The 14,516-nt window shown below is 36.4% G+C and overlaps 1 protein-coding gene across 2 annotated transcripts in view; it reads right to left on the bottom strand.

The window, feature by feature from the left end:
* The window catches only part of SLAIN2 (SLAIN motif family member 2), a 73,147-nt gene that overhangs the window by 36,175 nt on the left and 22,456 nt on the right, over nucleotides 1–14,516 (bottom strand). For both annotated transcript variants that reach the window (XM_058722655.1, XM_058722656.1), the window contains exon 2: nucleotides 4,581–4,729. In XM_058722655.1, coding sequence (XP_058578638.1) covers nucleotides 4,581–4,729 — 149 coding nt within the window. The remainder of the gene's footprint in view (nucleotides 1–4,580; nucleotides 4,730–14,516) is intronic.

Below are 14,516 nucleotides of genomic sequence, written 5' to 3' on the forward strand. Positions count from 1 at the left end.
GCTTATTCTCTTCCCAGTGGTTATTTATTTAATCACTAGTATTTCAAGTCCTCACCCCTTTATGTCCTCACTCTATACTATATTCCTTTTCCTAAGAAATCTCATTCATACCTATCACATGAGTTATTACCAAAGTCCAAAAACTCCCCATTATTTATATCTCCAGTCCCAAGTTTTCCTGGGCTTCAGTCCCATATGTGCTGCCCATTTAATGTCTCCTCTATGGAGCCACTGGCTCCTCAGAGCCAACATTTCCACATTCAAAGCCATGATTTTCCCGCTAAAATTTAACTCTCTTCCTGGGGTTCTGACCTCAAATGATTAGTAACATTCATCCTGTCACACAAGCTGGAAACCTAGATCATTGATACTTCTCCCTTACTTCCTCAAATTTGGCTCATTCAGTTTTCCATCCACATCTCTTCATCTCCACTACCATCAACACACACTGCCCAGCTATCATTATCAACCCCCGCCCCCCGCAAAAGCACCCTACATTCATTCACTTCTAGCCTTCTCCAATCTACTCTCCATACTCCAGCTAAGCATGACCTTAACCAAAATGCAAACCTAATCACGTCTTCCTGCTCATACATACCACACCCTTGAACAACACCCTCCAATCTTTCTATTGCTTTTATTTTTATTTTTTTTTAGAGAGTGAGCGAGCGAGCATGAGCAGGGGAGAGGGGCAGGAGACAGAGACAGAGAGAATTTTAAGCAAGCTCCACGCTCAGCATGGAGCCCACTGTGGGACTTGATCCCACAACCCGAGAATCATGATTTGTGCTGAAATCAAGAGTCAGACGCTCAACCAACTGAGACACCCGGATGCCCCTTTCCATTGCTTTTAGAATAAGGCCCAAAACCTTTTCTTAAAAAACAATATTTACTTATTTTGAGAAAGAGAGAGAACAGGGAAGGGGCAGAGGGAGAGAGAGAAATCCCAAGCAGTCTCCATCCTGTCAGCACCGAGCCCAACACAAGCCCAACACGGGGCCCAACACCACAAACCCTTAGATCATGGCCTGAGCTGAAACCAAGAGTCAGAGGCTTAACTGACTGAGTCATCCAGGTGCCCCAAGTCCAAAACCTTTAGCATAATCTATAAGGGCTTGCAAAGTCTGGCTCCTACATATCTTTCTCACATCTCTCCCTTCCCTACTCTTCTCCAGCCACCAACTTGGCTTTTTCCAGGTCTCGTGCGTGCCATACTCTCCCCGCATGCTTGCACAGGCCTCCCACAGAGCCTCTGCACACACTGTGTTCTCTACCTGGAATACCCTTATTCCCTCTTTCGCCTTCCCCCTTAAACCACTCAAATTTTTCTAAATCTTTAGGACTCAGGTCAAACATTGTTTCCTGAAGTAAAATCCCTATTTCTCAAAGCAAAGCACTCTGTACCATTCTTTTATTACGTATCACCAGTTATAAAAATTATTTGTATTAGTACATTTCCCCTAGTAGATGATAAACTCCATGAGCGCAGGTATGCTATTAGTTTTTATCATGTATCCTCTACCCTCTCCCCAAAGTCTGAAATATATCAGGCTCTCAGTAAATATTAACTGAATATATGTATGAATGAATGAGATTAAGTTGAAGAGAGGCCGCTGGATACCATATGAATGGATGAAATAATGAAAACAGACGAAGCCAGGCAAAAGAGACCTCTGTCACCCTAAACTTAAAAGGTGGACAGATGGGGGATTGGGGAAACGGGACATTTAATGGATACAGAATTGTACAGTATGGGATGATGGAAAAGTTCTGGAGATGGTCAGTGGTGATGGCTGCACAGCAATGTGACTACTCAATGCCACTGAACTGTAGATTTTAAAAATGGTTAAAAAAATAAAAAATAAAAATAAAAAATGGTTGGGGCGCCTGGGTGGCTCAGTTAATTAAGCATCTGATTCTTGATTTCGGCTCAGCTCATGATCCCCAGTTCATGGGATTAAGAGGATTCTCTCTCCCTCTCTCTCTCTGCCCCTCCCCCACACAGGCAGCACACATTCTCTCTCTCAAATACACTTAAAAAAAAAACAATTTTTAAAAATGGTTAAAGTGGTAAATTTTAAACTATGTAAAGTTTCCAATTAAAAAAAAAGATGGACAAAGAAGGAAGAACCTTCAAAGACGGCTTCCAAGAAAACAGTAGGGAGGGTGAGACAGGGTAAAAAATACAATGCACTATCATGGGGCGCCTGGGTGGCTCAGTCAGTTAAGCATCCGACTTCGGCTCAGGTCATGATCTTGTGGCTCTTGAGTTCAAGCCCCGTGTTGGGCTCTGTGCTGACAGCTCAAAGCCTGGAGCCTGCTTTGGATTCTGTGTCTCCCCCACTCTCTGCGCCTGGCCCCTCCAACTCGTGCTGTGTCTCGCTCCGTCTCTCAAAAATAAATAAATATTAAAAAAAAAAAATTTTTAAAAATACAATGCACTATCATAAACAATAAGAGAAGAACATCTTCGGGACAAGTAGTAGAGCACGGCAAGGAAGCTGAGTGGGACTGAACAGAAACCATTCTCTTAGAATACAATAGCTGTATTCCCAGGAAGCTCTGACTTATCACAGAAATACATCTAATATCTCCTCACCAACTTGGAAAAGGGGGGATTTAGGACTAAGGTTGAAATTTGGAATAGCCAAATAGTTGTTTTTTCTTTTTATTTTTTTAAGTTTATCTATCCACTGAGGGGTGGGAAGGAGAGGCACAGAGAGGCAGAAAGAGAGGGAGAGGACCCCAAGCAGGCTCCACACTGTCAGCACAGAGCCCGAAGTGGGGCTCGAACTCACGAACCCATGAGATCATGACCTGAGAGGGAATCAAGCATCAGAGGCTTAACCGACTGAGCCATCCGGTGCCCCTTTTCCTTTGACTATGTATTACGCTTATAGCTGTACCTACTGCTCTGTGCATATAGCTATAAAATCTAAACACTGTCAAACAAATCCAGTACTTGATTACACCTAGTTTTGGTTCAAGAGTAACAGTTTCTCTTACACACTCCCACTACCTTTAATACCTTGTTATAATAAAGCAAAAAGCTACTTCACTCAAATTGCTATTTTTGAGGTGTTATTTTGGTTTTCCCCAAGTCCAATTGACTAATTGCCAATTGCTAATAGTTCCTATTTTTTAGGATATTTTAAACCAAGGTTTGGTAAACTGCAGCCTGTGAGCCAATTCCAGCCCACCACTTCTTTTTGTAAATAAAGCTTCCCTGGAACACAGCCATGCCCATTCATTTATGTATTATCTATGGCTGCTTGCGTCCAAGAAGGGCAAAGGGGAGTAACTGCAACAGAGACCTCATGGCCCACAAAGCCTAAGATGTTTACTATCTGGCTATTTACAGAAAAGGTTTGCCAATGCGTTTATATGTTTATTTATCGACTGTCTGCCACCCCCGTTAGAATATAAGCTCTGGGAAGTAAGGGACTTTTTTGTCTATTTTATTCATTGCAATATCCTCAGAGTTGAGAACAACACCTAGCACAAAGTAGGTTATGAACATATACTGCTGAATAATGACAACTCCTAACTGTAAAATATACTTACCTTATTTCTAAGGTGAGATACAACAGTAATGGAAAGTTGTTCCTAAAGATATTTTTAATAAACATCTAAATAATATCACCTAACTGGAATGAGTTAGAAATTTTCCAGTTATTCTGAATTGTCTACTACCTTGTCTAGATATTTTTAATAATTTGGAGGCACCTGAGTGGCTCAGTCAGTTAACTATCTAACTTTGGTTCAGGTCCTGATCTCGTGGTTCATGGGTTCAAGCCCCACGTCGGGCTCAGTGCTGACAGCTCAGAGCCTGGAGCCTGCTTCAGATTCAGTGTCTCTCTCTCTGCCTGTCCCTCTCTACTTGCTCTCTCTCTCTCTCTCTCTCAAAAATAAACAAACATTAAAAAAAACTCTTATGAATAGAATTTAAATCAAGCTCCAGGATACAATTCTAAAAACACTTAATATTCAGAAAAAAAAAAATTTAATTGCATAAAGGCTACTGCTTTTCCAAAAAGGATCCTCTATACACAAGGAAAAAGTAACACAGAAGTTAAGTATACACAAGGAAAAAGCTCACAGAAGTTAAATAATGCACAGAGTCACAGAGTAACTGAGTGCTAGAATGAGAATGGGGTCTCTTTGGTTCCCAGCCTGTATGTTTCCACCACATCAGAATTTCCCAAGGGTGGTGAGAGAACTTTAGATGATACCAAACATATTTTTAATAGTTATTTGTTTTAACTTATATTAGAAAAAAAAGCCCTATCATATAAACCCCATTATTTCATGGATATTATTCTTTAGGATGAAGTGAAATAAAAATGAGAAGACAGGGGCAAAAAGCTATTAAGTAAATTTAACAGGGTATTATGTAATTTAACAAGCTATTAAGTAAACAAGGTTATGTGCATATGGTAAAAACCCATGATGGCATGCACAAGACTAAGAAACCACCAAGCAAAGAACTGCCTTCCTAAAAACATACCAACTCAACATCTATCTGTTTTTTGATTAAAGAAAGCAAGGAGATGAACGTACAAGCAAAATTATAGACGTACCTGACATAGTTTGATCAAGTTTGTGGATAAGAGACTTTTTAGCACATTCGACATCAGGACTTGGGTAATCCAAAACTTGCCTGCACCAAACTAGTGGACTAACTGATTTCTGCATTGGTGTAAGTTTTTTCTTTGGTGATGAATACAGCCTAGAAGAAAACAAAAACAAAAACAAAAATAAAAGGTTAACATTCATTATTAAGCACAAGTTATAAGACAGGGATCCTTCTGGACAGATTTAAATTAAGAGGGGGGTGTTGTAGGTGTCATGGAATGTCTTTAAAATCACCTACATTTTACTTTGTGTATAAAAAGAAAATGACACTACAACCATCAATATTAACCCATATTTCAAATGTTAAATAAACCCGAATGAAGCCAACTGTCTAATTCTAAAATAGGTCTTATTTTTCTTTTAGTCTCATTACAAAAACTATGAGGAAACATCTGTCTTTACAATAGTTCGGTCTGTTTTCAGTAGTACTTGATCAACTCCCTAATATAACCATATCATTAAGTACTGTCTTGGAGACAGTATGAGATAAATACCTTGTTTTCCACCTGCCAGTTCACTTCCTACCACAAACCACACAAAAATCTCCCATTAGCAATCCATTCCCTTTAGTTAAGCAGTACCCACTCTTGTAGCCTTCTTTTCAAATCATGACACATCAGAAAAAAGCAATACTTTAAATCCTTAATAACTTAATATGAATGCATTTATGAAATTTACTTCAGTCTCAGGAAAAAGAATAGGACAGTATACTTTATAAGCTCCTGGGGAAGGTATACAAAAAGACAATGTGGGCAGAAGACAGGAGAGTGATACCCTTGAATTTCCTACTTCATAGTTTTTTCCTCAGATTGGTCCAGATTATATCAATTGATATTAATTTATTTCAAATGTGATACCATATGAACAATGTGAAGTTACTTAAATTCTAATCAGAATGGTTTCCAAATTAAGACACTTTGAGTGGAATTTATGAAGTAAACAACAGTATGCTTTATCTACATAGTTAAATGTCTCCGTAAGACCAGGAGTTAGTAATTTCACATTTTATATTAATCAAGTTAGGGCAATCAAATAAAATGTGTTCTGGTATAAACATTTAAATATATCTCTATAGTACCAGAATTGACAAACTACTTTCTAGTGACCCAATGTACATTTTCCATCCCTTTTCTCATCTCCCCTATCTATAAATTAAGTCACTCACATCAACTAGTTAGCTCTGATCAAGATAATCAAAACTAATAGGGTAAACAATCATTTCTCTAGTCAACAATCCATGTTCATTTGGATAAAAATGAAATAAAATCTCAATTTATGAAATACCTTAATAACAGTTCAAAAAGAAAATGAAACCAATGGGGTTCATTCTCTTTCCATCTTAAATACTACAAATGTTTCATAATAAATCTCTACCTCAGCATTCCATTTTAATTGTGATAACTATCATATATAGGTATTTTAGGTTAGAAATATTTAGCAAACAAAACTATAGATGAATAAACATTAACAAAATCACTTTATGATCATTACTCTTTCAACATATAACTTTTCCCTACACTACTGGTTTCACACAATTTAATCACATGACTCATGTGTACTTAGTATGTTCCTCTACTGTTAGCTGTAAAACTAACTGTAAAAAGTTCAAGGATCAGGAATGAGCCTTAAAAACATGCTCAAAGTAACCAGACACAAAAAACACACATACTGTATGATTCCATTTATACAAAATGTCTAGAAAAGGACACACCAGAAAGTAGATTAGTCATTGTCTAGGACTAGAAGAGGTAGGAATGGGGAAGAGATTTCTTTTAGAGTGACATAAATGTTCTAAAATTACATGGTGGCGATGGCTGTGGTAACAATGTCATGACTGTAAATATACTAAATTCTTGAATCTTATGATGCATTTTATTGCATATATATATTATAAAGATATGGGTAAATTCTATATTATATAAATTATATCCTGATAAAGTTTTTATTAAAAAATTATAAGGTGCTTTTAGAATCTTTAAAAATACAGAATATACTATAAACTAAATGAATAAAACAATAATTCAAAATCAATTACACTAAGCCATCATATCTCCTATACCCTATGAATGGTAGCTCTCCTGTTTTTGTCAATGGCACCATAATTCCTTCAGTTACAAAAGCTAAAAACTCAAATTTTGGGTTCCTCCATCTGTTTTATTTCCTACTTTCACCAATAATCTATCACCAAGTCTTGCTGATCCTACATGTACAAACTTACCTTTTCCCCCACCATTCCTATATTTACTTCCTTAACTGGCAACAGAGAATGCACCTTCCTTCCATTAACAGATAAAAGTTAATGTAGTAACCTGTACATTCCTAGAGTGATGAAAAGAGGGAGACTGATTCAATAACCCGAGTATGCCAACTATCTCTTATCACTCTATCTTCTTAGTTCAGTGCCCCATTACTACCCTCAAGTCTAAAAATGGAGGGCTATGGCCCAAATGGCATTGGCAAAAAATTATTCTTTGGTCAAGGAACCTTTGGTTGAGGTTTCAAAGTATTTCTAAACCTGACAGAGGACACGTGAACTGGGTTGTAGTATGTAACTGGATCCTCTTTTAGCAAAACCAAGATGTTTCAGTCCCTGAATTTTTAAAGAAAATCCTCAACAAAAATATTTGAATACATATCATCTCCTTTGTTTGTTTCTCACAAACACATAGACTTCTTCAAAATAACTATTTCGTGAGCTAAAAACATTTTTCTCACTGGTGCTTTTGAAGTTTTTAAATATTTAATAACTTAATAATAATGTTGAATCAAAAGGGACTTATTTCTGATGGGCACAGCCAGTACATAGGTGGCTAATACAACTTACAAGGGTTGGGATTTGTCAAGTTTTCACCTGCCAAGAAAACTTGAAATGTATAACTTCATTACCCTAATTCTGCTAAAATTAAGTCATAGAGGCCCCGTGGGGAGCTGAGTCTCCACTCCTTCCCAACATCAACAAGGCAGGAGGCAGTGTGGAGTGACCATCTCATCTCCCTTTACCAGTTCTCTACATGTCAGTAGGGCCCAGTATAGAGTTGATTTTACACCCCATCCATCTGGAAGAAGATAGTGTGAGCCAGGGCCCCACTCTTGCTGACATGATGTCAGCATGACCTGGCAGAGAGCTGAACGTCTATCCCATGCACTATACCTAGACAAAACTGCTTACTAAAAAAGAACAAATATGATTAGGAGTTTCACAATATAATACACAGAATATCAGGGATACAACTGGAAATCACTCACCATACCAAGAAAACAGTTAAAGTTGGGACGAAGAACAGAAACAATGAAGTCAAACCGAAAACAAAAACCAAAATGGCAGACATAAATCCAACCACACCAATAATTACACTAAATTGAATAGACTATAAGCAATCTATTCAAAAGGCAGAGATGGTTGGACTGAATTAAAAAGAAAAAAAAAAAAAAAAAAAAAAAGACCCAGGCGCTTGGATGGCTCAGTTGGTTAAGCATCCAACATAGGCTCAGGTCATAATTTCATGGCTCATGAGTTCGAGCCCCGCATCAGGCTCTGCACTTTCTTTCTCTCTCTCTCCCCCTCTCTCCCCCCAACACTCTCTCTCCCAAAATAAATAAATTTTGAAAAAACAAACAATAAAACAAGACCTAACTATATTTTTCTGTAGAAGAAACACCTTAGATTCAAAGTCACAAGTAGGTTGAAACTAAAAGACAGGAAGCTATACCATGAAAATAGTAACCATAAAAGAGCTGGAACTTAAGAAATATTACTGGAGACAAAGAGAGATCAATACATCAGGAAGATATAACAATCAAATAAAAAGATACCTAATAACAGTAGTAGAATAAAAAGAAAAAGAGACAACTGAGAAATTTTATTTGGAGTTTTCTTTTTTTTTTTTTCAACGTTTTTTATTTATTTTTGGGACAGAGAGAGACAAAGCATGAACGGGGCAGGGGCAGAGAGAGAGGGAGACACAGAATCTGAAACAGGCTCCAGGCTCCGAGCCATCAGCCCAGAGCCTGACGCGGGGCTCGAACTCACGGACCGCGAGATCGTGACCTGGCTGAAGTCGGACGCTTAACCGACTGCGCCACCCAGGCGTCCCAATTTGGAGTTTTCAATAGCACCCTCTTAAGAGCTGAAAAAAGAGCTACATGGAAAAATCAGTAAGAATTTAGAAGTCTTGAACATTATCAAGCAATTTTACTTAACTGACAATTATGGGGCACTCTACCCATCAATAAAAGAACAGATGTTCTTTTTAAGTACACACGGGACATTCTTCAGGTCGGATCAATTTGACCATGAAAAAGTCTTTCTGAATTTAAAATAACTGAAATTCTTCAAAGTTTGTTCTCTGACCACAATGGAATTACATTAGAAATCAAAAGAAAGAAATGTAGTAAATTCCAAATATTTGGAAATTAAACAACACACTTAAAAATAACCACAGGTCAAATAATAGATCACAAGGGAAATTAGAAAATATCTTTAACTGAAAAAAACAAAAATAAAACATACCACTAATTATGTGATGAAGAAAGTGAAGTACTTAGAGGAAAATTTATAATTTTTAGCACATATTAGGAAAGAAAAGAGGTCTCGAATCAACAATCTAATCATAAAAAATAAGAAGAGCAAATTAAACCCAAGGCGTCAGAAGGGAGGAAAATATAAATATTAGTAGTAATCAGTGAAATAGAAAAATAGAGGGAAAAAAAAGAAACCAAATATGGTTCTTTGAAAAGATTCTAAAAATGCAATATCTTTAGATTTACCAAAAAAAAAAAAAAAGGTGAGAAAACACTAATTACAAAAATTAGAAATAAAGAGTGAACACTGCTACAAACAGGGTTATAAGGGAATATTATGAACAGTTTATGCAAACAGGTTAGATAGGATATACAACTTCCTAGAAAGATACAAGTTACCAAATGGGACTCACAGAGAAACAGAGAATCTGAAGAGATTTACAAAAAGAAATTGAATTAGTAATTAGAAATCTTCCTGGGGGCGCCTGGGTGGCGCAGTCGGTTAAGCGTCCGACTTCAGCCAGGTCATGATCTCATGGTCCGTGAGTTCGAGCCCCGCGTCAGGCTCTGGGCTGATGGCTCGGAGCCTGGAGCCTGTTTCCGATTCTGTGTCTCCCTCTCTCTCTGCCCCTCCCCCGTTCATGCTCTGTCTCTCTCTGTCCCAAAAATAAATAAATAAAAAACGTTGGGAAAAAAAAAAAAAAAAAAAAAAAAAGAAATCTTCCTGTAAAGAAAAACAACCCATGCCCAAATGCCTTTACCTATTAATGTTATCATCACCAAGGAAAAAATAATACCAAATCCTACACAAACTCTTTCAGAAAAATAGATCTAATGGTGAAAGAATGAATTCTTCTAGGACTGGAAATAAAGTTAAAGATGCAAGCTCTCATCATTTCTATACAATGCTACACTAGAGTGTCTCACCAGTTTCACAAGGCAAGGAAAAGTAATTAAAGACATCATATGAAAGAAGGAAGCAAAACAGTCTTTATTCACAGCCAACATGATCCTGTATATAGAAATGCCTTCGCAGGAATCTACCAAAACCAAAAACACCCAACTAGAATAAATGTATTTAGTAAGGTTGTAGGATACAGGATTGACAGGCAAAACATTCATTTGTGTATCTATATATTATTTCAAATATGAAATAACAAGTATGAGTTGTACACTAAAAACAGTAAAACACTGAGATAAATTAAAGAAAACTTAAATAAATGAAAGATGTACTATGTTCATAGACCTTAAGACTCAATATTGTCAAGATGTATTTCCAAACTGATCTACACAACACAATCTCTAAAAACAAATCTCAGCAGGCCTCTTTTATAGATATTGACAAGCTAATTCTAAAAGTTATATGAAAATGTAAAGAGCAAAGAATGTCAAAACAATTTTGAAAAAGAAAAACACTTAAAAAAAAAAAAAAAAAAAAAAGCCCCCACAGCCCTTGCAGGCATCAGCAGTGATCTGTTTCAGTACTTTTTTTAAAAAGCTGCATTTCTCACTTTCATCCACCACCCAAATTTTAATGGCAACCATATGGTACTAATTTCTATTCCTGGAAAGCCCAACACTTTTGCTTCTAGGTCACACATGCATGTTGTTCCCTCTGCCTGAAATAAGCTCAATTCTTTTTGCTTATCTCATCCTCCCTTGCCCAACCTTGGTCAGACCATTCCTACTTTTGACTGTGTCTCAGCTTAAATGTCACTTAATCAGGGAAACCTTCCTAACCACATCTCATAAGACTAGTACTATAGGTGTGCCTGGCCTGGATGGCTCAGTCAGTTAAGTGACCTGCTTGATTTTAGCTCACGTCACGATCTCATGGTTTATAAGTTCGAGCTCCTCATTGTCAGTGCAGAGCCTGGTTGGGATTCTGTCTCTCCCTCTCTCTCTCTTTCAAAATAAATAAACTAAACTAAAAAAACAAAAACAAAAAACGACTAGTAGTAAATAGTGAAGCAAGGTGTTTTAACAAAGCATCTTTGCAGCCACCTAAATATGCCTTGTTAAAAAGGAAATTCCACCTCTAACATCCACTCTAGTTACAAAAGACTTAACTTTATACTTCGTTCATTTTTGTCTTTTTGAAGTTTTTAAGTTGGTATTTATAAGTTGAAAAAAGACATTTAAAAAAATGTACTAGTGACAAAAATGCTAAAACACTGGGTGAACCTCAAAAACATTACGCTAAGTAGTAGCTAGCCACAAAAGACCATGTACTATATGAGATCATCTACATGGAATGTCTGGATAGGCCAAACTAGGAGACAAAAAGTAGATTAATGGTTGCCTAGGAATAGGAGAGGGCGGAAGGGAGAAGAGAAATGGGAAGTGACTGCTAATGGGTACATGGTTTCTTTGGGGAATGTTAAAAATATTCTGAAACAAGACTATGATAATGGTTGTACTATTTTGTAAATATACTAGAAACCAATGAATACTAAAAACCACAGTACACTTTAAATAGGTGAATCTTATACATGTAAGTTATAGTTTATAAATTAATTGGCCCTTGGGGCACCTGGGTGGCTTAGTTGGTTAAGTGTCTGACTCTTGATTTCGGCTCAGGCCATGATCTCATGGTTCATGGGGTTGAGCCCTGCATCAGGCTCTGCACTGACAGCAAAGAGCCTGCTTGGGATTCTCACTCTCCCTCTCCCTCTGACCCTACCCAGCTTGTGCACTCTCTCTCAAAATAAATAAACTTAAAAAAGAAAAAGAGAGCGAGAACATTAAAAAAAAGAAATTGGCCCTCGAGATATTACTTTTTCCCTTAGATCATTACAGAAGAATTAAAAATCATTAAATATAATTTATGCATATTGTTAAATACTGAGAGAACTAGTAGGAATATAAGAATATTAATATTATGAAACTGACAGTAATAACGCACATTTTGGCCCATATGCCACACATGCCTGTATAATATGACTGATGATAAGAACAACTAAGAATACAACTTTATTATTTTTTAAAAGATGTAACAACTTTCAGTAATATAGGAATGTATAAATGTAAGGAGTGATAACAACCCTCCTCCCCCTACCAATTCTATCCCCTCAAATTATTTGCAGTTTGGAATATGTCTCTCCTGACTTTCCAATGAATACATAATAGACATATAATTAAATGATAGGAAGGGAAACTGGAGTTAATTAAATGATAGGAAGGGAAACTGGAGTTTACTTTGCTGAATTTATGGTAACCACAGTAATCACTTTTCATACTGTAGTTAGCTAAAAGCAAAGTAGTGAAGCTAAGAACAACAAAGATTTAATTTTAAGGTAAAAATAAAATTATATTAAAATTATTACTGAAATCTATGTCTTTAATAATTAGTCAACTTTCTACAGGCCAAGAAAAAGAATCAGATTTTAATACCTCGAAATCAAACTTCTCTATTTATTATGACATATTCAAGACAAAAAACAAAAACAAAAAAAAACCCAAAAAACAAAAAAACAGAGCCTGTCTTCACAGTTTCAATGCACAATCCCTGGCACAGTGACTGACATTTAGAGATGGCCAAATACTTGCATCTGAATGAAGACTGAATAAAACAACCATGATTACAATATTTAAAAATGTATATGAAAAAAAGATAAAGGAAACATAAGTAAGTAAGATCAGGGTGACTATTCTGAGATTATAATTTTGTTTCTATTTTTACAATTTTATGATTTTGTAAAACTTTCATTAATAGAAGTATCTTTGGTTTTACCCACAACTAAAAATAATTTCGTAATTCTAAACTCTTAGGATACATTGCTTTATAAAGATTTACTAAGCTTTCTCAATCAGTAAGGCAATAATAAGTGCTATTATTATGATTTGTATTCTATTAAATGTTTATTACATGCCAGGAATGATTTCAATATTTTAAATATACTAACTCTGGGAATGTAAGCTGGTGCAGCCACTCTGGAAAACAGTATGGAGGTTCCTCAAAAAATTAAAAATAGAACTACCCTACGACCCAGCAATTGCACTACTAGGCATTTATCCATGGGATACAGGTGTGCTGTTTCAAAGGGACACATGCGCCCCCATGTTTATAGCCGTACTATCAACAATAGTCAAAGTATGGAAAGAGCCCAAATGTCCATCGATGGATGAATGGATAAAGAAGATGTGGTGTATACACACACACACACACACACACACACACACACACACACACACACACACACAATGGAGTATTACTCAGCAATCAAAAAGAATGAAATCTTACTATTTGCAACTACATGGATGGAACTGGAGGGTATTATGCTAAGTGAAATCAGTCAGTCAGAGAAAGACAAAAATCATATGACTTCGCTCACATGAGGACTTTAAGAGACAAAACAGATGAACATAAGGGAAGGGAAACAAAAATCATATAAAAACAGGGAGGGGGGACAAAACAGAAGAGACTCATAAATATGGAGAGCAAACTGAGGATTACTGGAGGGGTTGTGGGAGGGGGGACAGGCTAAATGGGTAAGGGGTACTAAAGAATCTACTCCTGAAGTCATTGTTGCACTATATGCTAACTAATTTGGATGTAAATTTAAAAAAATAAAATTAAAAAAAATAAAAATAAATATACTAACTCAATCTTCCAACAAAGCCATGAACAGGTGCTATCATAATCCCCATTATACAGATAAGGCCACCAAGGCACAATGAGATAAATGACAGAGATATAAATGTCCAAAGTGACATAGTTATTAAGTGACAAAACTAGGATTACTCCAGAACCTACTCTCTTAAGTATTATGCTTTAGTGCCTAAGGAGGCCCCTGGCTGGCTCAGTCTGTAGAGCATGGAACGCTTGATCTCAGGGTCCTGAGTTCAACCCACATTAGGGGGTAGAATTTACTTAACAAAGAAGAAAAAAAAAAAAAAAAGACTTCAACATAGTAGTCATTCTAATGGTTCCTGCTGTTCCCTGTTCTCTTTTCCTAAGCCCTACCAACCATAAAGTATAAAGTTGTAATCGATCCCACTATTACAATAAAAAAAAATCACAACTCAACTGAAGAACATCTTCATTTCATATATGTAATAAGGGACTTTTTGAAATTTTAGATTAATTATGCCACTATTATATTTAGTCCATTAGCTGACTTGTAGGCATATATACTACATTTATATGAAGAAATATAAAATACTCTTCTGGTTTTCAGAGGACTGTCATCAGTATTACTAATAATAATGGTAATTATTAGCAAGGTAAATTCATTAAGAAATTCTTACAGCAGTTTACAAGCACTGAAGTGACATTAGCTGCAGGGTAGGATACATATATAAACAGAAGGTATAACAGCAGAATACAACATGGTTACCAAAACACAAGGCAGAGCAAG

This window comes from Neofelis nebulosa, chromosome 3 (genome assembly GCF_028018385.1).
Source record: "Neofelis nebulosa isolate mNeoNeb1 chromosome 3, mNeoNeb1.pri, whole genome shotgun sequence".
Taxonomy (NCBI): Eukaryota; Metazoa; Chordata; class Mammalia; order Carnivora; family Felidae; genus Neofelis; species Neofelis nebulosa.